Raw genomic sequence first — 24,314 nt, 5'->3', positions numbered from 1 at the left:
AGACTCCACGAGCTTTTTGGCTCGATCCGGTGGGTCCATCTATTTCTCGAGATTTGATTTGATCTCTCACAGGTTCCGAAATTGCTTTTTAGTCCTTAAATTTCTAGGTTTTATACATTATTTATTTGAACCCAAATCTGATTACGTTAAATGACAACATTACCCTTAGCTCCTTTACTTCTCCCCGTGTCCACTTTAGTCCGCGTTTTGTTGTTTGCTAGTCTTCTAGATCTGTAGTTTTTTTTTTTTTTTCTTTTTTCGCGACCGCCTATAAAAAAAAGATTCTCTGATCGGACGGTCGATTGGATCGGAGATTTAGGGAAAGAAAATAATGGCGCAACAATCTCTGATCTACAGTTTCGTTGCTCGCGGCATGGTGATCCTCGTCGAGTTCACTGATTTCAAAGGTAATTTCACCTCGATCGCTGCTCAGTGCCTCCAGAAGCTTCCTTCTTCCAACAACAAGTTCACCTACAACTGCGACGGTCACACCTTCAACTACCTTGTCGAAGATGGTTTCAGTAAGTCACCTTTTTTTGTTTTTGATCTTTCTAGGTTTCGATGTCTTCTTCTTTTAATCGTTACACCACTCCAATGCTTGCCTCGATTTCTATCTAGGTTTATTCGGTTTCTATCTAGATTCGTGTGGATTTGTGTATCTGATTTCTCTCAGAAACCCCCTGAACAAACGCTTTTTAGGGTTTGATTTCTATTCATTGTATAGATCTCTGTAGAGCATTGCGTATACTTTTTAACTCAGCTTTTGTGAGAATCCGTAGTAACTTAGGCTGATACTATGTGGAGGAGCACCAACATTGATCTGTGATAGGGGTTTTACTTGATTTGCATAACTTATTTGCTTGTTGTTTCTTAGGTCATGGGGCTTTATTGCTTTATTTTCGATGTCTTCTGCTGTATGAGATTGATTTTGTTTTTTCTTGTGTAGCCTATTGTGTTGTTGCGGTTGATTCTGCTGGGAGGCAGATTCCGATGGCCTTCTTGGAAAGAGTAAAAGAGGATTTTAACAAGAGATATGGTGGTGGTAAGGCGGCAACTGCTCAAGCTAACAGCTTGAATAAGGAGTTTGGGTACTTTCTCTTCTCTAATCTATTCTGTTTATGTCAACGATTTTTTCTATTCCGTATTCGTGGACTGATTCCTTATGGTTACTCTGAAGCTCTAAACTGAAAGAGCATATGCAGTATTGCATGGATCATCCTGATGAGATTAGCAAGCTTGCTAAGGTGAAGGCCCAAGTGTCTGAAGTTAAGGGTGTAATGATGGAAAACATCGAGAAGGTTTGAATCTGATCCTTTCCTTCGTCAATGTATATTTTTATATCTATGATCCCATCTGAAAGAGGCCATTCTAGTAATACTAAGTTACTGAAATCTCTTTGTTTGATTATTATTCAATGCATCACCACTTGAATAAAAAGACCAGTTTACCAATCGAACTTATTCATTTGCAGGTTCTTGACCGTGGCGAGAAAATTGAGCTTTTGGTTGACAAAACCGAAAATCTTCGCTCACAGGTTAGACTCTGATGCACTTATCTCCTTCATACGTATATATATGACTACACACTCACACAGAAAGTTGAACATGCATATCATACTTCCTTTGAGTTCATAACTGGTTCATCCTTTTATCATATCTTGTGTTTAATTAAACTCCCAATTGCTACAGGCACAAGATTTCAGAACAACGGGAACGCAGATGAGAAGAAAGATGTGGCTTCAGAACATGAAGATAAAACTGATAGTTCTTGCCATCATTGTCGCCCTGATTCTCATCATCGTGCTCTCAGTTTGCCATGGCTTTAAGTGTTAAGCCCATAATATTCAAAACCTTCTGAGATCTTTCTCACTCGGTACATCGTACTGGCCTTCTCTTTTATTGTTCGATCCTCATTCTAATGTTTCTGCTTGAATTGGTTTTGTATAGATAGACATATATGTATGCTACTCATTTGCTATATTGCTTGCATCTGATGACATTGATCCCTTGCGAACCAGTCAGTATTTGACAAGAGATCGGAAAGTATTAAATGATTTTGTTGACTGAAGATTGCTTATGGTGATGATAATAATGAACTTGCTTATGGTGATGATAATAATGAACTGATATTGATAATTGTGATAATATTGACGATAGCACGACGTGATGTGACTTGTGAGGTGGTAACTTCAAATATATATGAGAGTGCACTGCCTATATATCGTTAGTAGAGATATGGCAGTATATTTATACTTTAAATCGTACCTTTTTTACCACCTCCGAGGTTGTTTGTACAAAATCGTAAACGCCCGAGTAGATCTTGAACTTGAAGGCTGTTGTCTTAGGGGTGTATTCAACTTGACATTTTAAGTGATTTGTGTGAAATTTACAAATTCTATGTTATTTAATCATGGATTTTAAAAAGTCTATTAAAATCCACTGTTATTGAACTGATGATTTAAAAATCTACTTTAAAATCCATTAAAATCTCTTGTTATTGAACTGATGATTTAAAAATCTACTTTAAAATCCACTGTTATTCAAAACAGTTTTGTGGATTAGTATTTTAATAACTTTTAGGATTCTGGAGGATTTGTTTAGTTAAAAATACAGAAACACAAATCTCATGGTTTTAGGTGGTATTTGAAAGAATTTTACAGAAAATCATATGAACTTCCCTAAAATCTATCAAAATTCTAAATTTTCTAAATCCCATCAAATTCTCCAAAATCATGGTTTGAATACACCCCCTTAGCAACTGTGATTCACTGATTCATTAGCCAAATTAAGAAACAACCAAATATCACAAGAGTTAATTAATAAAAATGCCATGAACAGTAAAAAACTTTAGTCAAAATGCCACTTTTTCTTTTCCACAATGCCACAACATCTACTTAAAAAGACATAAATACTCCTGATAAACACTATGCTGTTGATAGACAAAATNATGTTATGTTAATTATATAAAATATTGATTAATGATATATATATATATAATTACTAAAAGGACATTGCATAAATGTCAATATATTTTTTATAGTACATCAATATCATGTAAATTTAGTGAATATAAAAAGTAATGTATGTATTTTTGAAGAAAATAAATTAAAAAAATTTAATAATTGTTAAGTGAGGACATGTATCGAAAATATACGCTGTCAAATGTCGTCGTGTTATGAAAATATACCTTATATATATATATACGTTGACCTGTAACTAGTCCGGTACTTTTCTCGTTCAACGGAGAAGGTATTCTTAATTGAGTTAATTAATAAAAATGCCATGAATAGTAAAAAACTTTAGTCAAAATGCCACTTTTTCTTTTTCTTTTCCACAATGTCACAATCTACTTAAAAAGACATAAATACCCCTGATAAACACTATGCTGTTGATAGACAAAATACGGATGATGGACAAGATATAGATGATGGACAAGATATGGATGATGGACAAGATGCGGATGATGGACAAGATGTGAATGATGGACAAGATGCGGATGATAGACAAAATGAGGATGATGGACAAGATGCCGATGATCAACAAGATGCGGATGATAGACAATATGCGGATGATGGACAAGATGTGGATGATGGACAAAATGTGAATGATGGACAATATGTTGATGATGGACAAGATTATATGGAGAAAGATGCCGGCGAGAAACCCAATCCTCCACGTCATATTTTGGTCCACCCTCATCCACATCATCCTCTTTTGGTCTATCATTCTCTTTTAGTTCATCATCCTCAACATCTTCTTTTGGTCCACCATCCTCTTTTGGTTCATCTTCCTCGACATCTTCTTTTGGTCCACCATCTTCTTTTGGTCCATCATCCTTTTTTGGTCCACTATCTCGATAACTTTACATTTTTCTGTTTAATTATCTTTCGTAGACAACTTATCTTTAATAATATAGATAACTAATTTGAACTCGTGGACAACTTCGTTAATATAATTCTTGTAGACAAGTTAGAAAAATGAAATTCGTGGACAAGTCTATGACTTACTCTAATAATTTGTCCATCAGATCTCGTCCATGAAAATCACTCTTTCATAAAAGGGTTTTTTCGTCTTTTAATCACATGTGAACAGTAAAAATGTGGCATTTTCAGAAAGATGAGACAAATGTGGCATTCCCCAAAACTTTTTTTTAAAATATGGCATATTTGGCAAAAATTCCATATCACAACTATACATGTAGGGTACAATACAACATGATATATGGGCTATTATAGAGAAACGGGCCGAGTATTTAATGGGCCGAAAACCTAATTTGAGATCCTGCTGCCACCGCTTTCCCGCTAAAACTGTCACTTGTTCCCGCTCAACCTCACACCAGATTCCGATTTTCGATCACCACTCCCAACAAAATTCCGATCGAACCAGAGAATGGAATTCGATATCCCATTGCCGGAGGAGCTTGAGCTACTCGAAGCCAACTCTAATTACTATGAAGAAGAAGACGATGACTACCTAAACTTCGAGGAGCCGCCGTATCCTTACCCAATTGACGGCGATGAAGAAAAAGAAGAAGAACGCGTCGCGCAGAAAGAGCCTCATGTCCGTCAATCGGAACCCATTGATATCAACGGTGGTAAACGACCCAGGAGTCTAATCTCCGATCCGATTGTAAATCTCGACGAAGTCTCTCCAGCTTCTGACAAGAGAAGCAAAATTGATAATAACCGGGTTGAAATTGAAGACGAGGATTGGTTACGGTTCTCGCCGGTTAAGGAAGTCGTTCACGTTATGGAGGAGGAAGAAGAAGAAGAGGTCATTCCCAAGGAGACTATTTTGTCCAGGTTACTCTACTGTTCACGAGACATACCGAGGTCGGAAATTTTGATTTCGTTTTTAGTAATCTTGTTATTGGAATTTGCAGATACGCTTCTGAGATAGACGGGGAGTGCTTTCCGATCACAGCACCTGACGGAGGAGAGAGGGTTTATGCCAAATTCTGCCGGGCTTTGGGAGACGAAGAAGTGAAGAAGTTGGATGTGAAAGCCAAGTCTAATGGTACCAAGTTTTCATTTTAAGCTATCAGAATTGCTGTATTAGATCTGTAAACTATCTATTTCTTGCTTGGAATACTCTTTTCTGGCATTTCTTTCATAATTTTAAGATCAGTTTAGCTTATGCATGCTACTAATTCACTGTGGACAAGGTTTCCGGGAAAAAATTCAATTCTTGAAGTAGCATACAATCTTCTGACAATATCTCTAATTTTCTCGGTAGGTAACTTGTATCATTCATTACTGTTTTGCAGGTCTTATTAAAGATTCAATCAGTGTTCTTTTGCAGCAATCAGAGAAGGAGGCATTTTACAAGGCCTTGCAAACTAGTTCCGAAGATCAGAATGAAACCATTTCTGCAGAAACATCTGTAATGCATGAGAAACTCTGGGTGGAAAAATATTCTCCTTGCTCATTTACTGAGCTTCTCAGTGATGAGCAGACCAATCGAGAGGTATTTTTCGTTTCTTGGTGATGATTCTGGTCAATTAGATGAATTAAGATTCAGGGATTTTAGATGGCGTCTTATCGGTTCTTGTGGTTGACCATTATTGATTTTATTTGTAGGTCCTCTTATGGCTTAAGCAGTGGGATGCTTCTGTTTTTGGATCTGAAATTAGGAGCACGACAGAGGAAGTATTGTCAGCTCTGAAACGACATTCTACACCAAGTCATCATAAAAAGTCGGATTCATCTTTTACAAGGAAAAAACAGTTCAATAGATGGAATAAGGAAAGTGTTGGATATCCGAAAAATGCAGACGTGAGCAATAGCAACACAACAGATAATATAGACTTGCGCAGTAACAAGAAGTTAAAACTTACTGGTCCCCCAGAGCAAAAGGTGAGCGATAGACTGATATAGACTCCAAGTTTATTGTTATATAAGCTGCTTGTGGTTGTCTTGTATTATAAGCTTCAGTATGCACCGGTAGTAAAAGTGTAATTTCACTGTTTCTGTAGATTCTTCTGCTTTGTGGTGCCCCAGGACTTGGAAAAACTACGCTTGCTCACATTGCAGCTAAGCATTGTGGATATCGCGTTGTTGAGGTATTCTTGTTGAAATCTGAATTCATTATTTCTCTAGTTAAATTCTCGACCATTAGAATAAGCGGGGCGTATCTTGGAGTTTAATTCTGCTTATGGTTTTGCATGTATGACATTGATTAATTTCCATGTTACCAATGCTTCTGTATGTGCAGGTTTCTTATTCTTCTATTCTTGTTTTTAGGTTAATCCAACTTGTGTTGTTTTGCAGATCAATGCTAGTGACGAGCGATCAGCATCAGCCATTGAAACGAGAATTCTTGATGTAGTTCAGATGAACTCTGTTTCAGCTGATTCTAGACCTAAATGTTTGGTATGCTTACCTACTCTTTGTTCATTTACCTCTTTTCATCATGTTTGAAAGTATTATTCAATGTCTTTTGGAGTGGAAGAGACTGACAATCATTTATGTAGGTGATTGATGAGATAGATGGAGCTCTTGGTGATGGAAAAGGAGCAGTTGATGTTATTCTAAAGATGGTATGTATATGTATGCTGGTACTTGACTCCGGGTCACTCTGGGCTCTGAGATTTAGGTTAAGTTTGGCGTGTGTACTTACTATCATCTCTCTTCTCGTTTTACCTTTATATAACCCTTTAAAATGTCACTCCTTCCCAGTTTTAGTAACTGCACAAAGGTTTTTGGTTATTTGTTATCTTACGTTGCTAGCTCTAAACCTCCTTTGATTCTCGCAATTATTTCTTGAATTTGTATTCTCTTTTGGAGACCAATTTGGGATGGGCTATGTGTTAGCATTTGTTAGTATATAATTGTATCCTTGCTGCATAGGTGTTGGCAGAACGAAAGCATGCTACAGGCAAGGAAAATATAGAGAATGGGAAGACTTCCTCGAAGAAAGAGCGCCGGACAGCACCACTATCAAGACCTATCATTTGTATATGTAATGATTTATATGCACCAGCACTTAGGCCTCTGCGACAGATAGCAAAGTAAGTTCAAGGTCTCTTTTTACTGTTTGCGTGGTGAAGGCACTATTTTTCTTAGAGCATACTGCTCAAAGTGTTGAATTGTCTTAAATATGTGTTGGTTACTTCTGCTTATCATATGCTTATTTATCGAAACCTTCTCTTAGTATGATGATAAGAACATATGCTTCTGTTGCAGGGTTCATATATTTGTTCAACCAACAGTGAGCCGTGTGGTAAACAGGTAACTATTTCTTACTTTATTGCATGCAACGAAGAACTATTAACAATAGTTTATTTTGTTTGTTTCATTTTGGTGAGGGTACGGCCATTTGTATTAGTCCAACTGTCAGTCATATGTAATAATAGCTTCCACTCTGAATTGGGAGCCAGGATGTGACTAAATTCGTTAATATAGTACCTTAGTGATTTAGTATGAAATGATGCCGCACATCTCATTGCTATCATGGTTATCTAGTCATTTATATAAGAGCCAGTGAACTGTATTCAAATTAAAGTCAAGATTTGTCCCCGACTTGATTTATCTATCAATCGACTTACTAAAATGTGCAAATGATAATAGGCTCAAGTATATTTGTAATATGGAAGGGATGAAAGCAAGATCATTCGCTCTTAGTGCTCTTGCAGAGTTCACTGGTAACTTTCTCCCTTAAAGTTGGTTCTTAGTTTGATCTATTGCCACAAGTTTTGATCTCATATAATTATTGATTTTCTTAGAGAAGAAATTAGTCATGTATTTGTTTCCTAAAAGATTCTCTTTTGCCTTCATATTTGGTGGTTACAGATTGTGACATACGCTCTTGCTTGAACACTCTGCAATTTCTCAACAAAAGGAAAGAAACCCTCAATGTGGTGAGACTTCGATGCCCTTCTAGCACTTGTGTCTGTTTTCTGCTTTCGATTTGAATAATACTTCAGTGGAAAATCTTAGTTCATTAGACTTTCAACGGAGGAGAAAAAGCTGCTTGGTGCCTTGCCAACTGAAATAGAAGATCTCTTGATGATCCTATGAGTCATTTGCTTTGAAAACCAGTTACTTTTATGCATTTAATGAGTTAGTTAGGAATACTGAAGCCGTTTTTTCAACAATTTTGTTCTTTAGGCAATTAATCTTCTATTTAGTTTTCCATTCTTGGAAATTGAACCTTCTGATAAGCTTAGTACCACCACGTGCTTTCTATTTCAGATTGACATTGGATCCCAAGTTGTTGGGCGGAAAGACATGTCAAAGAGTCTGTTTGATATCTGGAAAGAGGTACTTTAAGCTCAATCAAATTATCAAAGCAATCTTTGTTTACAGATCTCTTCATTTTGTATCCAAGCTTGCTTCTTCCCTTCAGATATTCACCACGAGAAAAATGAAACGAGATCGATCTAATGACGCTTCTGGCAGTGAGGCCAAAAATTTTGACTTCTTACACAATATCGTATCTAGTCGGTATGTACAAGACAATGATTTTTCTCTTTCATATTTCGTAACTTTTCTGCTTTGTCTTTTTCTCCTTCATGCTTATGTATTAACTGAACGTGCAGGGGTGATTATGATTTAATATTCGATGGTATACATGAAAACATTTTGCAGCTCCACTACCATGATCCGGTGATGGACAAGACAGTAAGGCTAATGATGATTTCCAGTGCCCTATGACTGTTTTTTTTTTCTTTTTCTTTTTCCTGTATGTTAGTGCGGTTATGTTCTGTAAATAACGTTATGGTAATCCTTTTTAATTTAAAGATTAGCTGTTTGGACGGTCTTGGAACTTCTGATTTGCTGCATCGATACATCATGCGCACCCAGCATATGCCTCTCTACGGTAAAGCCTTTAAAGCTCTAAATGATTACTGATTCTTAGAAATAACACTGTTTTTCCATTAACTTGTGACGCAGTTTACTTTCCTAGCCTTGTGATACCTATTCACCGTCGTGTGGCCCAGATTCAAAAACCAATTATTGAGTGGCCTAAGTCATACCACAGGTGATTTTGGTGTCATCTCTTTTTGATTACGAAACATTTCAAGCATTCCTCCTTACGAGTACTTCTCAATATCAAATGTACCAGATGTCGAACACTTTTAGTGGAAAAGCAGGAGTCTCTGCGGTCTTGGCACCACAAGATACCTCCCTATATTGGGAGGCATTTGTCAATCAAGTCTTTCGTAGAAGACTCTGTTTCCCCGCTATTGCATATTCTTTCTCCCCCAACTCTTAGACCGGTATGTCTTCATCTATTGGCTGTTGATTTTTCTTTGTATTCTCTGTTCCCTTCGCGGTTTACTGTGCCACCTTACATCAATTAATGCTGCTCTTCTATGGATAACATCTTGCTATGATCCTCAGGTGGCATCACATTTGCTATCAGATAGGCAAAAGGATCAACTGGCGGGTTTGGTCATGCTTATGTGTTCTTATTCTTTGACTTATAAGAATGTGAAATCTGATCCTGCTCTGAGTAGCCTCAGGAAGGCAGCTGCTTCAGATGCTTCACTTCTTGCATTAGATCCACATCTATTTGAGTTCATTAGTTTTAAGGTTTTGTTTCTGTTTCTTTTCCCCTAGCATCTATCCACCAAATTCTACTTTTGGGGATAATACTCATCGCCTTTCCAACATTTGACAGGGTCACCAATTTAAACATCATATACTCACCTTGGCGATGAAACAAGTGTTGGTACATGAAGTAAGTCACATCTTCTTCCACGGAACGTGTTATAGATTTGTGGCTTTAGTCGCATGAAGATCTTCTTGATTTTCATATAAATGTTAAAAAAACAGGTTGAGAAGCAAAAGATATTGCAAGCAAGTGGAGGAAGTTTGGGGATCTTGAACAAACCTGAAATTAAGAAGATAAATCAAGACTTAGCGAGGAAAACGAATGCTGCACCAAATGAAAGTCAACGAAATCCAGTTACCTCTAAACCTTCGTCGGTCCCAGTTGGGATTGCCACAACTTCAAAACCGAATACGAGTGATGTGAAAAAGGCATCTCGCACCGCCCATAATTTCTTCGACAGGTAATTAAAGAATTTAGAGTGTAGCTTGAACTTCATAATATCCCAGGCTATTATCGCCCAAAGTGGTGGATGAATAGAGTCTCATCTGAGTCATTTTCAACCAGACGGTTCAGTGTAAATAAATCATGAACATAAACTAATCGCATATTTGTGTGGTAAGAACAGGTTTAGGAAGTCCAGGAAAGATTATGAAGATCCAGAGGATGTACAAAAGCGAGCAACTGCAAAAAGAGATTCACGACCTCTTCTCTTCAAGTTTAACGAGGTATGTCACACTTGCAGCCAACCAAAAACTTCTCAAGGATGATTTTAAGATAGCTATATAAAAACATAAAGACATTCAAACTTTAAGTCAGATTCGAAATATTGACACTGATGTGTATGCTTTACACGTACAGGGTTTCACAAATGCTGTGAAGAGACCCGTTAGAATGCGGGAGTTTCTACTATGATTCTGCAATGAAGTCAGTCTTAGAGTGGTGCATAGCTACAAACTAAGCTTTAAAGTTTGCATATGCTAAGAAATTGAAATTGTGTAAATATGCTAGATGTGGAACATCCCACTGCGTTTTTTTCCTTCTGAAAATCTTATATGATATATCTTACAAAGTAGAACTTGTACTTCATGTATAAACCACATCCATCCAAGTTTGACGACTTGTATCACCTTCGAGGGAAAAACTTCCCAATGATTAATTAGTAGCTGCGTACTACATCAGCGTTGTCTTTATCTTATCTTTCAATGCAAATATGTGCCGGAAAAATCGGTCAATGTCCTAATTCCTAAACCATCTTGAGAAAATAAAAATCATTTTGAACGAGCAAAAAGATATTTGGGGTGAGAGAGGCTCGAACTCTCGACCTCAGGATCACTCAGTAGCTATGAGACCTACGCGCTAGCCAACTGCGCCACCACCCCTTGTTGTGCTAGTCACAATACTCATTTTTAACTTTGTGGTTTCTATAAAGGACGCTTGCATTTTACATTTTAGCTGACAGAGTAATTCATCATATAGTTCTAGCGTTGTTGTACATCACATACATAAATGTGACCAACCAATTACATTTTGTACTAAAGTGTAACAAAAGTAAGAACAAAAAGTTGTTCCTCAAATATTGTACTGTTGTTGCCATGATTTATTTATCTATAACGCATTTTTTTTTTAGCAGTGTGTTCTAATTTGGAGACGTCCCTAGCGAGAGTCCTTGGTCAAAGAAGGCCTTGTTGTCCTTCCCCTTTACTGACGTTGCGGAGCTCATCCACACTGCCTCCTCTCTCAAACACCGCAGCTGCTCCCATTCCCGAACCTGCGCGGTTTCCCAATCCCAGTGAGAGTGAGTGTGTGGAACGAATGAGAGTGAGAGTGAAAGTGAGAGTGAACTTAAAACATACCTATGCACATTGACACTACTCCAAAACGGCAGTATTTACCACGGCGTTTCATCTCGTGCAGCAACGTTGCAACGCACCTGGCGCCTGAGAAAGTGTAATAGCATTTGTTAGTAGCTGAGGGATTCATTTAGGCTAATGATATGTAAACAAGCAGAGCATACCTGTAGCGCCCAAGGGATGTCCAATGGCTATGGCTCCTCCATTGACATTGATCTTTTCCGGGTTTATCCCCAACTTGTTCCGACAATAAACATACTGAGATGCAAACGCCTAAACACACAACGGTATGTAAGGACTATAACAAGGAAACTAGCATGTGCAGTAGTGAAATGCATGGAAAGACCCAAAGAAGAGTTGTTCTATTATCTTATACCTCGTTAATCTCAAACAAGTCGATGTCATCGAGTTCTAAACCAGCAGCCTTGACTGCAGCAGGAATAGCCACAGCTGGCCCAACCCCCATGATTGCTGGGTCCACACCAACTGCAGCAAAGGACCTGTAATGTGTCCAAGAGTGCTTTTAACTTAATGAAGCAAAGAGAGGTCAATATAGAGTGTCAAACCCACCTGAATACACCAAGAATGGGAAGGCCTTTCTGCATTGCGACACTTCTCCTCATAAGGAGAACAGCTCCTGCACCATCACTTAATTGGCTAGAATTTCCTGTTTGACACAAACGAAGCAATGTATTTAAAAAAATAAAGTATAGATGGATCAAACAAACAAACAGTTTTCTCTGCAAAAGAACAATTAGTTTGGGAAAAGTACCAGCAGTTGTGGTTCCGTCTTTCTTAAACACTGGTATCAGCTTCGTAAGTCCGGAGAGGGTTGTGTTAGGTCGAATCCCATCATCAACAGAGACTGTTATGGCTTTCTCATCACCTGTATTTGGGTCAACAATCTGAAAAGTAAAAACAAAATCCATAAACTTGGGGAAAAGAGCACTTGATGCATCCTGAAGAATCTAACATGTTCAGAGTTGTTGCAAGGTGGAAAACAGCATGTACCTTGGTTTTTACGGGGGTTATTTCATCCTTAAATTTACCAGAAGATGTAGCAGAAGCAGCCTTTCTGTGAGAATCAACCTACATATACATTTGACTCGATAAACAAAGCATGGAGGGTAATATCAAATGCATGCATTAGAACTGAGAAAGTTTATTTGAGTTACAGCAGCTTGATCCTGCTCCTCCCTTGAAACATTAAACCGGTGTGCTACATTTTCTGAAGTAATACCCATTGGAAGAAGACAACTATGTGCTTGTTCAAACTTCTCCACCTACAACAACAGTATACGTTCTATATATGAGGTCTTAAAATCCAACAGAACCAATCAAAACACTCCAGAAAGGAGAGAGAGAGCGAGAGAGAGAGAGAGAGAGAGAGAGAGAGAGAGAGAGACAAAAAGAGCACGGTACCTTTGCATCCTTTCCATCCCCTTGGATTGGTTGTCATGGACTCCAGTCCAGCTCCAATACCTGTACCCAACGTATTGTTATCAAAAAAGATATATAATTCATGTAACCAAAGGTACAGTTACTCTCTTACCAATGTCATAAAAACCTGCTTTTATGGCAGCAGCAACATCAGCAACAGCTTGAAGCCCAGATGAACACTGTCTGTTCACGGTTCTGATGGGAACAGTTTCTTCAAACGGGACATAAGAGCATGCATTAGCATACAACAAAACCAGATATCAAAGATTCCGGATTACATATGTAATAATCTTACGAGGGAAACCAGCATAGAAGGCAGCCATCCTGCATTCAGTGGCTCTCTGAGATCCAGGCCCCAAAACAGTACCCACTACGATGTCACCAACTTCAGATGGGTTTACATTTGTTTTCTCTATCAATGCCTACCACGAAGAAGCTTCTGACTAGTACACATAAGTGGAAAAGGGGAAACCCAAAAAACCAGGAAACAGGAATTGAATCACAGCATACTCTCAAAACAGAAGCAAGCAGGTCTTCCGGATATGTATCCTTGAAGCTGCCACGTTTTGCCTTGCAAAGTGCAGTCCTTTGTGCCCTGTATCAACAAAAGAATCATTGAAGAAAGGGGATTCAACAAGGTTTCATAAGGTCATGCTTGCACAACAATAGCAAATAATGTGAAACGAAGAGAGAAGAAACTTAACGCGACAATGACAACATCATCTCCATATAGAGAGGTCCTCTCATATGAAGCCAAGCAAGCTGAAGGCTTGTGAGGAAACAACACAACAAGACAGTGATTTTAGTAAAAATCGAACAAGAAGCAAACAAAAGAACAAATCAGCCTTGAGCATTATGGTTTCAATAGCAGAATTTCAAATCTCATGCAAGTAATTGAGAGCAATTTACTAGCGATGGGAAATCAAAGCTATGTATATGAAGAGGAAGAAGAGCTTACAGAGAGAGAGGCGTCGGAAGGTTGAAGATGCTGAAGCAGCACCCTTTGTCTCTCCATCACTTTTTCCATTTTTTTATAGTTTTGTTGTTGTCCAACTCCAAATCAAGAACCGTTATAAAAGAAAAACAGAGTTAACCCCTTGTGTGCTTAGTCGGCGGCTATAAAAACATAGTCTTTGATCGAACAAGAGTCTCTCTCATTCTAAAATCCCTAAGATCGATCACCAAATTATATTTGTCTGTCAAGTTTTCTCGATCAATCCGTCAAAACTATTGCAGTTCATCTGATGTGAACAGTGAAGCAGCAGCAGCACCATTTAACTCTATCTGTCTCTCCATCGCTTTGTCCAAAGCAAAACCGTTATTAAAAAGGAAATAAAAGACTAAACCGGTTCAGACCGGTTCAAACTGGATTAATATGGGTTTCAGGATTTGCATCGGTATAAATCATCTTGGTTTTTTTTCATAAACGACGTCGTATGCTTCTAGGGTTTTAGGTTTGTGTTACATACATATTTAGGATTCCTTCGTCTCTCTCTCTTCCTCAGAAAACTCTGTCGACCGTCATTTCTTCGGCGGCTTGATTCTCCTCTAAATTAAACCCTAGAACCAACGCCGTCTTAGTCTCCCCTTCTTCGCCACTTCTCTTCATCTGTTCTCGACGTAAGTCTCCCTCTCTCCTTTCTCTATTCCCTTTCGATTTCACTCACCTTTTGATGTTGTCTGCTTCTTCTTTAGTTTATATTCTTTGTTCTCAGTGATGTTTATTAAGAATTTTGCTACTTTTGTGTTTATTCTTAATCATATATATGATGATGATGCTTTGTCGCTTCGTAATTTCGATGCTTTGTTTTGTTTTCGATGTCTAAAATCTCGCAATCGTTAAGTTTAAGCTTTATGATTTAAGCAAGCTGTTACAGTTTTGTTTGTTGGGAACTCATATGTTCATGTTTTTTTTATTAACGATGGATTTGTATGGATATTTGTGAACAGATTCGAATAAGCGAAGATGGTGCAGTACAATTTCAAGAAGATCACAGTTGTTCCCAATGGCAAGGAGTTCATTGACATCATCCTTTCAAGGACTCAGCGTCAGACTCCAACTGTTGTCCACAAGGGTTACAAGATTAACCGTCTCCGTCAATTTTACATGAGGAAGGTCAAGTACACTCAGACCAACTTCCATGAGAAGCTCTCCGCTATCATTGATGAGTTTCCTCGCCTTGATCAAATCCATCCTTTCTACGGTGATCTTCTCCATGTTCTTTACAATAAAGATCATTACAAGCTTGCTTTAGGTCAGGTTAATACTGCTAGGAACTTGGTTAGCAAGATCGCCAAGGATTATGTGAAGCTGCTTAAGTATGGTGATTCTCTGTACCGGTGCAAGTGTCTTAAAGTGGCTGCTCTTGGTCGTATGTGCACTGTTTTGAAGAGAATCACTCCTAGTTTGGCTTATCTGGAGCAGATCAGGCAGCACATGGCTAGGCTTCCTTCCATTGATCCTAACACTCGTACTGTCTTGATTTGTGGATACCCTAATGTGGGCAAGAGTTCTTTCATGAACAAGGTTACCAGGGCTGATGTTGATGTCCAGCCATATGCTTTCACCACCAAATCCCTCTTTGTTGGTCATACTGATTACAAGTACCTGAGGTACCAAGTCATTGATACCCCTGGTATTTTGGACAGGCCTTTCGAAGACCGTAACATCATTGAGATGTGCAGTATCACCGCCTTGGCCCATCTCCGTGCTGCTGTTTTGTTCTTTCTGGACATCTCAGGTTCATGTGGTTACACTATTGCTCAGCAGTCTGCTCTTTTCCACAGCATCAAGTCCCTCTTTATGAACAAACCGTTGGTCATTGTCTGCAACAAGACTGATTTGATGCCCATGGAAAACATATCTGAAGAGGATCGGAAGCTGATCGATGAGATGAAAGCTGAAGCTATGAAGACTGCAATGGGAGCAAGTGAAGAAGCTGTGCTTTTGAAGATGAGTACTCTGACAGACGAAGGTGTGATGTCTGTTAAGAATGCCGCATGTGAGAGGCTGTTAGATCAGAGGGTAGAGGCCAAGATGAAATCCAAAAAGATTAACGACCACCTGAACAGGTTCCATGTGGCGATGCCAAAGCCTCGTGATAGCATAGATAGACCCGCTTGCATACCTCAGGTGGTTCTGGAGGCTAAAGCTAAGGAAGCTGCTGCAATGGAAAAACGAAAGACAGAGAAAGATTTGGAAGAGGAAAACGGTGGAGCTGGAGTTTATTCTGCTAGTTTGAAGAAGCACTACATCTTGCATCATGATGAATGGAAGGAAGACATTATGCCTGAGATTCTCGATGGTCATAATGTGGCTGACTTCATAGATCCAGACATTCTTCAGAGGCTTGAGGAGTTGGAACGAGAAGAAGAATTGAGGCTGGCTGGAATTGAAGGAGAAGATATCGAGATGGATGTTGAGGAGCTTTCAGAGGAGCAGCAGCTGCTACTTGCTGCCATTAGAAAGAAGAGAGCTAAGATCATTCTAGATCACAGGCTCAAGAAGACTGTTGCACAGAACCGATCTACTGTTCCAAGAAAGTTTGACAAGGACAAGAAGTACACAACGAAAAGAATGGGTAGGGAGCTATCAGCTCTTGGACTTGATCCATCTTCTGCAGTGAACCGTGCAAGAAGCAAGTCTAGAGGGAGGAAGAGGGATCGATCAGATGATGAGGGTAACGACGCAATGGACGTGGATGATGAGCAACAGTCGAACAAGAAGCAGCGTGTGAGATCGAAGTCTAGATCTATGTCGATCTCAAGATCTCAGTCAAGGCCTCCTGCACATGAAGTTGTGCCTGGTGACGGATTTAAAGACTCTACTCAGAAGAAATCGGCCATTAAGATTAGCCATACATCTCACAAAAAGAGAGACAAGAAGGCTCGTCGTGGTGAAGCTGACAGAGTCATACCGACGCTTAGACCAAAACATTTGTTTTCAGGCAAGAGAGGGAAAGGAAAAACCGATAGGCGTTGATGAGACTGAACAAGGTACGTTACCATTCTGTGCCCACCTTATTATTGTGTCAGATACCTTATTATTGTGTCAGATGATACATTTGCTTGCAATGTCAAGAATATTAATTTTAATTCCTTGCAGAGAAAACTGATGCTGGATCTATTGAAGAAGTTCTCTCAAGTTTTGGAATTTGCGTTACCTTTAGTTTACTTATTATGTTATGCATCTATTGTGGCTTTTCGCAGACAGTTATGGATTATTATAGCTTTCCAGTGTAATCGTTTAAACAAACCTTATGATGGTTTCTTTTTGGAGTTAAGATGTTTGAGAAGTTTTATTTTCAAAGTTTGGTGTGAAGGGTTACTAACATTGATTTTGTGGTTTTTGTTTTTATCAAAGAACTCTGAAACCTAAACCGGTAATAAGAAGTTAATTTCTTTAGATGGAGGAAACATGTTCCTTACAGAAAAATGACAATTCTGTTTTTACACAATAGAATTCGAACCTCAACTTTCTTGGTATACAGCTTTTACCTAAACCGGTAAATTCCCCCAATACTAATTTACAAACTCTGCACATCTCTCACAAATCTATATTTCCCCCATCTTCTTGTCCACTTTCTTTCAGCCAATATAAATTTAAAACGAACCCAAAAATGATGACATGTACAGTAGTATTATCTCACAACTTACGTTTGATTTCTTTCTTTAAGTTTGATTAGAGAGGGCTTTTAGGTTCGTCGCTTGGCTTGTAAGGCAACAGTCATTGTGCGAAGCCGATCAACAATCTCCGTGAACGATGGTCGTACTCCTGGATCGAATGACCAGCATTGCTCCATCAACTTCCTCCACTCTGCTTCACACCGTTCTGGCACAGGTGGTCTCAACGTATTGTTCACAATTCCACCTTTTTATTTTACGGTACAAAACAAAATTAGATCAGAAACCAAACCTCAATCCAATCCAAGTTCATTTTGTTCAAAGAACATACCAATGATGGCACCGCAATGCATATTCGCGTAGGGTTCTTCGCCTGTCAAGATCTCCCACAGCACGATACCAAATGAGAAAACATCTACCTGCAAAACATATGAACATTAAAACATGTAGTAAGGACTACAAATTTGGAATGTTTTGATTTTGGACTCAGCAACATACTTTCTCTGAGACACGGTTACTGCTTCCGTTTAGCAGCTCTGGTGCCATCCATGGAAGGGTTCCTCTTACTCCACCAGAGACAAGCGTGTTTCGTTTGATTCTTGATAATCCGAAATCTCCAACCTGTAAATGGAACAGTGTGAAAGTGAGAAGGAAAAAATACTATATTTAACTCATACAATTTGGCTTGAGATTTTGAGGAAAACTTGAACCTTGCAAATAGGTCGTTGTGGATCCCTCAAGTTTACAAGCAAGTTATCGCATTTAAGATCAAAATGAACAATATTTTTCATATGTAGGTACTCCATGCCAAATGCAGCATCAAGAGTTATCATCAGTTTTTTGCGCCTATCAAGTACTCTGTGCATATAGATTCCCATCATCAGTAATGCCATATCGCACAAGGTCATACAGAGAGAGATTTGACAAATAATGTGTACGTACCTGTCTTTTCTCTGCAAGGCATGTCTCAAAGATCCGTTCACCATATACTCAGTCACTGTTGCCATTGTTGCACCAGGTCCATCTGGTACAACTCCATAAAAGGCCACCACGTTAGGATGGTGGAGATTCGCCAATATCCGAGCTTCTCTCCAGAAATCTTTAGTCTGTTTTCAAAAGACATCAGTAAAGAAATTATCTTAAAAGTTCAAAGACTCGAGAGAAGAGTTAAACCTGTCGTGCTTGCTCAGATGAACCACCAGAGAAACAACTATTCTTTATCCTCTTGATAGCCACATCAGTTCCTCTCCACTTCCCATAGTAAACCGTTCCAAATGTACCAGATCCTAGCTCGTGTAAGTCTTCAAGATCAGTGTTTTTGATTATCTGTAAGCCATAGATTCCAGCTTCAATTTCAACCATCGCAGCTTCACTAAACGAATCAGAGGTGTTTATGCTTTTCTTATGCTTTTCCTGTAATATAAAAAGAGAAAAGAAAGATTAACCTTAAGCCGACACACATCAGGAAAGCCAGAACTTATAATCTAATAGGACAATATAATTTGCGTACCTCCATTGCAGATTCATGACCAGCATCTGTATTCTCTTTCTCCCTTGTGTAGGATTTGTGATCATCATCTGACTCACTATGTACATGAGGGACAATAGTAGCTGACAAGAGAGCATCTGAAGTTACTTCGTCAGTCACATCCTCAACTATCAACTGTGGACCAAGCACCTTGTTTTTGAAGAAATCATGTGAGTCTTGCGTATGCATAAAAGCAGCTTCTCTACTTCCCACCTTCGTAAGAGGAAATCCACAGTAGTGAATACTCTCTTCTCTTGGAAGAGAATTCTCTGTTTCTATATCATCACATTTTGTCTCCAAATCCTGCACATAGTTTTGAGGAAAACAGACTTAGACCAAAAAGATTGATAACTTTATGCAAGGATTAATGTGAATTATGCTTACACGTCTCAGATATTCCACCGGGAAATCTGTATTGGGTGAAGAGGAATCTGCTTGATCAATTGATTTGGTTGTACTACATAATTGATCTGTAGCTGAAGTGTGGCTTCTGATGAGAATATCTAGTGATATGTCTTGCTGGAGACCATTAAATTTGTCTTTCGAACAGTCAAGATGATTTTCGTTGGTGTTAACTGATAAAGAGAAGACAGAACTTCCAGCTGAATCTTGTGAATCACTTGAAGTAACCTGAGCAGCTGGTTGATAATTCGGACTAAAATAATTCGGACTGAAAGAGCTATTACTGGTACTGCCACCATGTTTCTTTGATGCCTGATCAGACGAACCAGGAGGTCCAGGACTATGATCACGATCGATCCAGTTATTAGGAACTTTTTTGTTAAACTCGAGCTCCTTACTTCTCTTGCCTCCTTCTGGATTCTTGAAATAGATATCATCACTATCTCCCCACTTTGACGTAGCCACAACATGTAGTTTCCTTCTCAATATTTTCCATGGTTGTCTTGTAAATGCTTCTAACCCATTTTTGATTTGGCTCTCATCATGCAGCTGCGGATCAGAGAGAGCGTTTTTCTTAAGCCTCACTTTCTCGGCTCCGATATAACCTTGACCATGGGGGTAAATATCTTCGCTTGGCCTCCGGTCATGAAGATTCATTTCTGGATGCTTCTGCATTTGTGCAGTAGTCTCAAACAAGAATCTATGTTGCTGTGGGAATTTTGGAGAAACCAAGTAAGTATCAAAGAAACCATTTTGATCAACAAAGTAAGGAACGTCGGTGTTTGCTCTCTTGTGAACCGAAAAAGGAGATGATGGAGGAGACTGTTGACCAAATGAGTTCCCCGGAATCTTCGGCAAAAAGTGAACAGCATTCGTGTTCGCATATGGTTTCATGAACGTTGGACTGTTGCAGTCTTTGTGTTCCCATGTATGAACAGAAGTAGGCGAGTCTCGGAGATGAAATGTAGGGCTAAACTCTGAAGCATTCCCAAACTGTGTTGTCTGACTTGTCCCACTTTGCCCGCTGGAACTCTTTTGAGGACTCACATCAACGACACCGTTAAGAGCTGAAACGTACTGATAGTGATCTATATCCATCTGCTGGTGCGTGTTTCGGTTCATGTTCATATTTCTTTCATTGTAGATTTTAGGACTCTCTGATGATCCTGATGAAGATACAAGGAAGACCCTTATCCTCTGAGATCCACCCTTTGTTTCAGCTTCTTGATACTCTTCAATCATATGAAGAAGATCCTCATCTGAGCAAACCGAGATTAAGGCATCAAGATCTTCTCCTGGTAACTGATACTTGATTGTATGGGGATGGTTGCACAAAGCATAAGTCTTGTGCATCAACTCTTTTAAACCAACATGTTTTCGTATAGAGACGATCCGAGTCTCTCCTCCAATGTATCTAAGCTTGCCGTCACCAGGTCGCTGTAAGATCCTTCCCCCGAAGCTACAAAGAAGCTTCAATATATCCGGAAAAGGAACATCTGATGATGTTGCAGTATGAATCATCTTCCGAGGTGAGTCTGCAACATTTGATCCAATACCTTCAGACATGTTGGACTCAACTCTCTGAAGGCCAAGAATTCTGTTGAAATCCTCATAAACGAGATGGCGATTATTACCCTCAACATTTCTACTAACACCACCTTGTACTCTTCGTTGAGCACCAAAATCCCTCAAAAACTCATTTGAAAATTCCTCCCCTGTCTGAGCACATATATTGTCTTCATGATTGTTGCTACCACAACCGAGTTCCCCATTGAACCTATCCCTACCTAAATTCTGATTGGAGCTGCCAGGAAACTCCATTCTCATGTTCTATCAAGAACCGAAACGAAGGAAAAACAGAAAAAGTATACCAAAATCCTTCTTCTTCTTTCTTCTACACAATCTCTGGTATCACAGATTCTGAGGAACCAAAGTTCTATTCTTTTAACTCCCCAATCTCTAGACGTTCTTTGAGGAAACAGGTTATGGAGATTTATAACCAAAACCAATTGTGTTCATCCTCATCAAGCCAGCCTCCAACAAACATCTGTCAGGCTTCATTCAGGCTACAAAATCATACCAAATCAAACAGAGACCAGAGTTTTGTTCTCATATAAACGCGTTGGACAATACCAGATGTTATTCCCCTGCAAGAACAACAACAACGAGAAACTAAGATTTCTTCAATATGATAAATTTTCTTTTTTTTTTTTTCTGAAAATGTTGATCACACAAACCAATATAAACAACGAGATCATCTATAAGACCAAATGTTTTGAAATCAAATTTAAAAAAAAAAAAAAAAAAAAAAAAAATTGGAGCTTTAGATGAATTTGATTACCTGGAAAAACAAAATAGCCAATGAGATTGGCAATGAGGGAGATGATTAACCAAAAAAAAAAAAATGAGATAAATGGGTAAAAGAGAAGAATGTTTATGGAGATTGAAGTTTTTCGAAAGTTGAGGTTTTTGATTTGCGAGAAAGAGAAAGAGAGAGAGACGACGCAGAGAAGCTCTCTCAAAAAATAACGCGGGCGGGTCTGGACGAACCCCCCCAAAAAAAAAAAAAAAAATAAAAAAAAAAACTAAACTCTCTCTCTTTTTTATTTTACCTTTTTTTACTTCAAATAAATTTTTGATTTAATTCGTTTCACTTGTTGAATCATGGATAATTTCATCTTTTATCTATTAATAATTGTTTTATCTGATTTTTAACCTTCCTTTCAGATATTTTTCAAATTAGTAAATTTGCATGTGGAGGTTTTTGAGATCTTACTTTTTTTAGACAATTTCTAGAGACCCTTTTTTTTTTTTTTTACTGATCTCTTAGTTTTTAATATAACTAAAAGAATAAAACAGAAAATCCAAATTTAGATTTTTATTCGGATCGTACCTAAATAAGTTATGTGCATTATGTATGTTTTTGGAAAAACATGGTATATAGTTGAGACATTATGTTGTGCACGTTGAACTTTAAATACCTCCATAAAATCTTTTAATTATATTCTCATTTTCCCCCAACTTTTTAGGTTATACAAATAATATATCAGCCCCCTTGAACTAAAATAAAATAATTTGTTCCTAACATTATAGACTATATATAGGAATAGCCGACTATGTCTAACCAGAACCGTTTGATGAGCTATTCAATATATTTGAGGTCATGACATCACAACTACAAAAACCAAACTTTTAAGTTTCACTAACAAAATAAAGACCGTTTATAAAAGATAAAACAACAAAACTAAAATTCACATTATTACTCTCATCTCTCTCTTTGTCTGAGTCTTTAAAATTGCACAAGCTACCAAAGAGAACAAACAAAGCCAACATCAAACAACACACATTACAACGCTTCTTCTAGTGTTTTTCCCCCGGTGTAACACACTTTTGAAACTGATCGAATTGGGAGGGATGAGCGATCTCGGGGTTTTAGTTTTAGCGATACGATTCAGGACGTTTTGGTTTGCTCTGTATCACTTCCTCTATCTTTTTCAGAACAGAAGGTGTCAGCAATGGGATAACGTCAACAGCTTTCATGTTTTCTTGAATCTGTGTAGGTGTACAAGAAACACAACATCTTTCAAAAATCATTGATCGAAATCTAGATTAAGACTCGACGCGACTGTGGGGATTTAAGAACTAACCTGTGACTCCCTTGTGGCACCGGTGATAACAGATGACACATTAGGATTTGACGCACACCATGCAATTGCAAGCTGTGCTAAGGTTACACCTAGCTCATCTGCGATCGGTTTGAGACCGCTAACTTTCTTCAGCACATCATCCACAAGGGATCTATTGGCAAGATTCTGTTAAAGAAATCAAACAGGGTAATGTACCAGTAGATTTGTTAGATGCAGAACCAGAGGGATATCTTAACAACTACGACCAAGTATAGAGAACTAAAAAGAGAGAAAACATACTTTGTAGTTCTCCAATGCAAATCTGCTGTCTGAGGGAATAGCTCCCTTGTTGTATTTACCAGTGAGGACACCCGATGCAAGTGGGCTCCAAGTAGTGAGACCTATGCCATGATTGGTGTAAAGAGGAAGAAACTCTGACTCAACCTACATACCATAAGAGTGTAAACCGAATCAATAAATGATGCAACTCAGTGAAGGAAAAAAGGGAAAGAAAGAGTTGGAATACAAACTTTGTGCCTAGCGAACATGTTGTATTCTGGCTGTTCGACGATTGGACCGACCATATCCAAGCGGTCTGCAGCTCCCAATGCCTCTGTAATTTGCTGAGCTGACCATTCACTAGTGCCCCAGTAGAATGCCCAACCCTTATCAATCACGTAGTTCATCGCCCTCACTGTCTCTTCGATAGGAGTTGAAGCATCCGGCCTGTAATAATAGATAAGACCCCATACACACACACACACACACAACAAAAAAAGAAACATCTTTCATATGCATATCTCAATCAAGAACGCTAGTAGGACTAAGGATAATGCAAAAGATGCCATTTTTGGAATACGTTGTCACCAAACCCATATAAGAAAGATAACAAAATGCAGATCCCCATACCACCACAGACGAATCACATAATCAAATGGAAACCAAAAGAGATTTGTACAGAATCCACAATAAACCAAAACGCTACATGAACATGCATCTAAGAATACTAATCTATAGAACGATGAAGCTGGTTCCAAGATACATCATCATCTACAAAACTCTCAAACAGCAAAACCGTACTGAAAAGCACATGCAAGAAAAAAATCCAACATAATTCATCACCTGAAAATTAAATGCATACAAAAACACATAGTACAAGGACAATACTGTTTCAGACAAGCACTTCAATTTCGAAACATATCAAATCAAATCAAAAAGTCTAGATCTTTACAAAAATAAGTGAAAATGAAAAATTCATAAACCAAAAAAAGAAAGAAAAAAAAAAAAA

The 24,314-nt window shown here is 38.5% G+C and overlaps 6 protein-coding genes and 1 non-coding gene across 7 annotated transcripts in view; 3 read left to right on the top strand and 4 right to left on the bottom strand.

Annotated features, from left to right (window-relative positions):
* On the top strand, positions 218-2,067 carry LOC104754617 (vesicle-associated membrane protein 721-like). The gene is made up of 5 exons (XM_010476837.2): positions 218-521; positions 947-1,088; positions 1,178-1,298; positions 1,472-1,534; positions 1,689-2,067. Exons 1-5 carry the CDS (start codon positions 332-334, stop codon positions 1,830-1,832), a joined length of 660 nt encoding a protein of 219 aa, XP_010475139.1. The 5' UTR covers positions 218-331; the 3' UTR covers positions 1,833-2,067.
* On the top strand, positions 4,300-10,713 carry LOC104754615 (chromosome transmission fidelity protein 18 homolog). The gene is made up of 22 exons (XM_010476836.2): positions 4,300-4,801; positions 4,882-5,015; positions 5,266-5,465; positions 5,579-5,854; positions 5,974-6,060; positions 6,269-6,370; positions 6,472-6,537; positions 6,848-7,008; positions 7,184-7,228; positions 7,568-7,641; positions 7,790-7,857; positions 8,192-8,260; positions 8,346-8,443; positions 8,539-8,620; positions 8,741-8,819; positions 8,894-8,981; positions 9,066-9,219; positions 9,344-9,535; positions 9,624-9,683; positions 9,779-10,017; positions 10,183-10,282; positions 10,416-10,713. The coding sequence occupies exons 1-22, from the start codon at positions 4,389-4,391 to the stop codon at positions 10,467-10,469; spliced, it is 2,841 nt and encodes a 946-aa protein (XP_010475138.1). The 5' UTR covers positions 4,300-4,388; the 3' UTR covers positions 10,470-10,713.
* On the bottom strand, positions 10,852-10,936 carry TRNAM-CAU. The gene is given in 2 exon segments: positions 10,852-10,887; positions 10,899-10,936. It is a non-coding gene; the product is annotated as a tRNA-Met (tRNA).
* LOC104754614 (3-ketoacyl-CoA thiolase 1, peroxisomal-like) lies at positions 11,005-14,129 on the bottom strand. The gene is made up of 14 exons (XM_010476835.2): positions 13,806-14,129; positions 13,552-13,616; positions 13,358-13,442; positions 13,143-13,269; positions 12,960-13,058; positions 12,825-12,889; positions 12,583-12,690; positions 12,419-12,496; positions 12,180-12,312; positions 11,978-12,074; positions 11,784-11,907; positions 11,572-11,680; positions 11,411-11,494; positions 11,005-11,325 (listed from the first exon to the last, which is right to left on the bottom strand). The coding sequence occupies exons 1-14, from the start codon at positions 13,872-13,874 to the stop codon at positions 11,228-11,230; spliced, it is 1,341 nt and encodes a 446-aa protein (XP_010475137.1). The 5' UTR covers positions 13,875-14,129; the 3' UTR covers positions 11,005-11,227.
* LOC104754613 (nucleolar GTP-binding protein 1-like) lies at positions 14,329-17,184 on the top strand. Its single transcript, XM_010476834.1, has 3 exons — positions 14,329-14,467; positions 14,798-16,843; positions 16,953-17,184. The coding sequence occupies exon 2, from the start codon at positions 14,814-14,816 to the stop codon at positions 16,827-16,829; it is 2,016 nt and encodes a 671-aa protein (XP_010475136.1). The 5' UTR covers positions 14,329-14,467; positions 14,798-14,813; the 3' UTR covers positions 16,830-16,843; positions 16,953-17,184.
* On the bottom strand, positions 17,030-21,951 carry LOC104754612. The gene is made up of 9 exons (XM_010476833.2): positions 21,742-21,951; positions 19,383-21,547; positions 18,981-19,301; positions 18,644-18,883; positions 18,413-18,576; positions 18,181-18,328; positions 17,969-18,091; positions 17,802-17,889; positions 17,030-17,717 (listed from the first exon to the last, which is right to left on the bottom strand). The coding sequence occupies exons 2-9, from the start codon at positions 21,225-21,227 to the stop codon at positions 17,542-17,544; spliced, it is 3,105 nt and encodes a 1,034-aa protein (XP_010475135.1). The 5' UTR covers positions 21,228-21,547; positions 21,742-21,951; the 3' UTR covers positions 17,030-17,541.
* Positions 22,577-24,314, bottom strand: part of LOC104754611 (probable voltage-gated potassium channel subunit beta) — a gene marked incomplete in the record, with an annotated part of 2,247 nt that continues 509 nt past the window's right edge. The window contains 4 exon segments of the mRNA XM_019239738.1: positions 22,577-22,952; positions 23,048-23,212; positions 23,327-23,470; positions 23,557-23,752. Coding sequence (XP_019095283.1) covers positions 22,839-22,952; positions 23,048-23,212; positions 23,327-23,470; positions 23,557-23,752 — 619 coding nt within the window.

This window comes from Camelina sativa, chromosome 17, assembly GCF_000633955.1.
Source record: "Camelina sativa cultivar DH55 chromosome 17, Cs, whole genome shotgun sequence".
Taxonomy (NCBI): domain Eukaryota; kingdom Viridiplantae; phylum Streptophyta; class Magnoliopsida; order Brassicales; family Brassicaceae; genus Camelina; species Camelina sativa.
The sequence above is the reverse complement of the archived record's forward strand: the minus strand, read 5'-3'. Positions and strand labels throughout refer to the sequence as shown.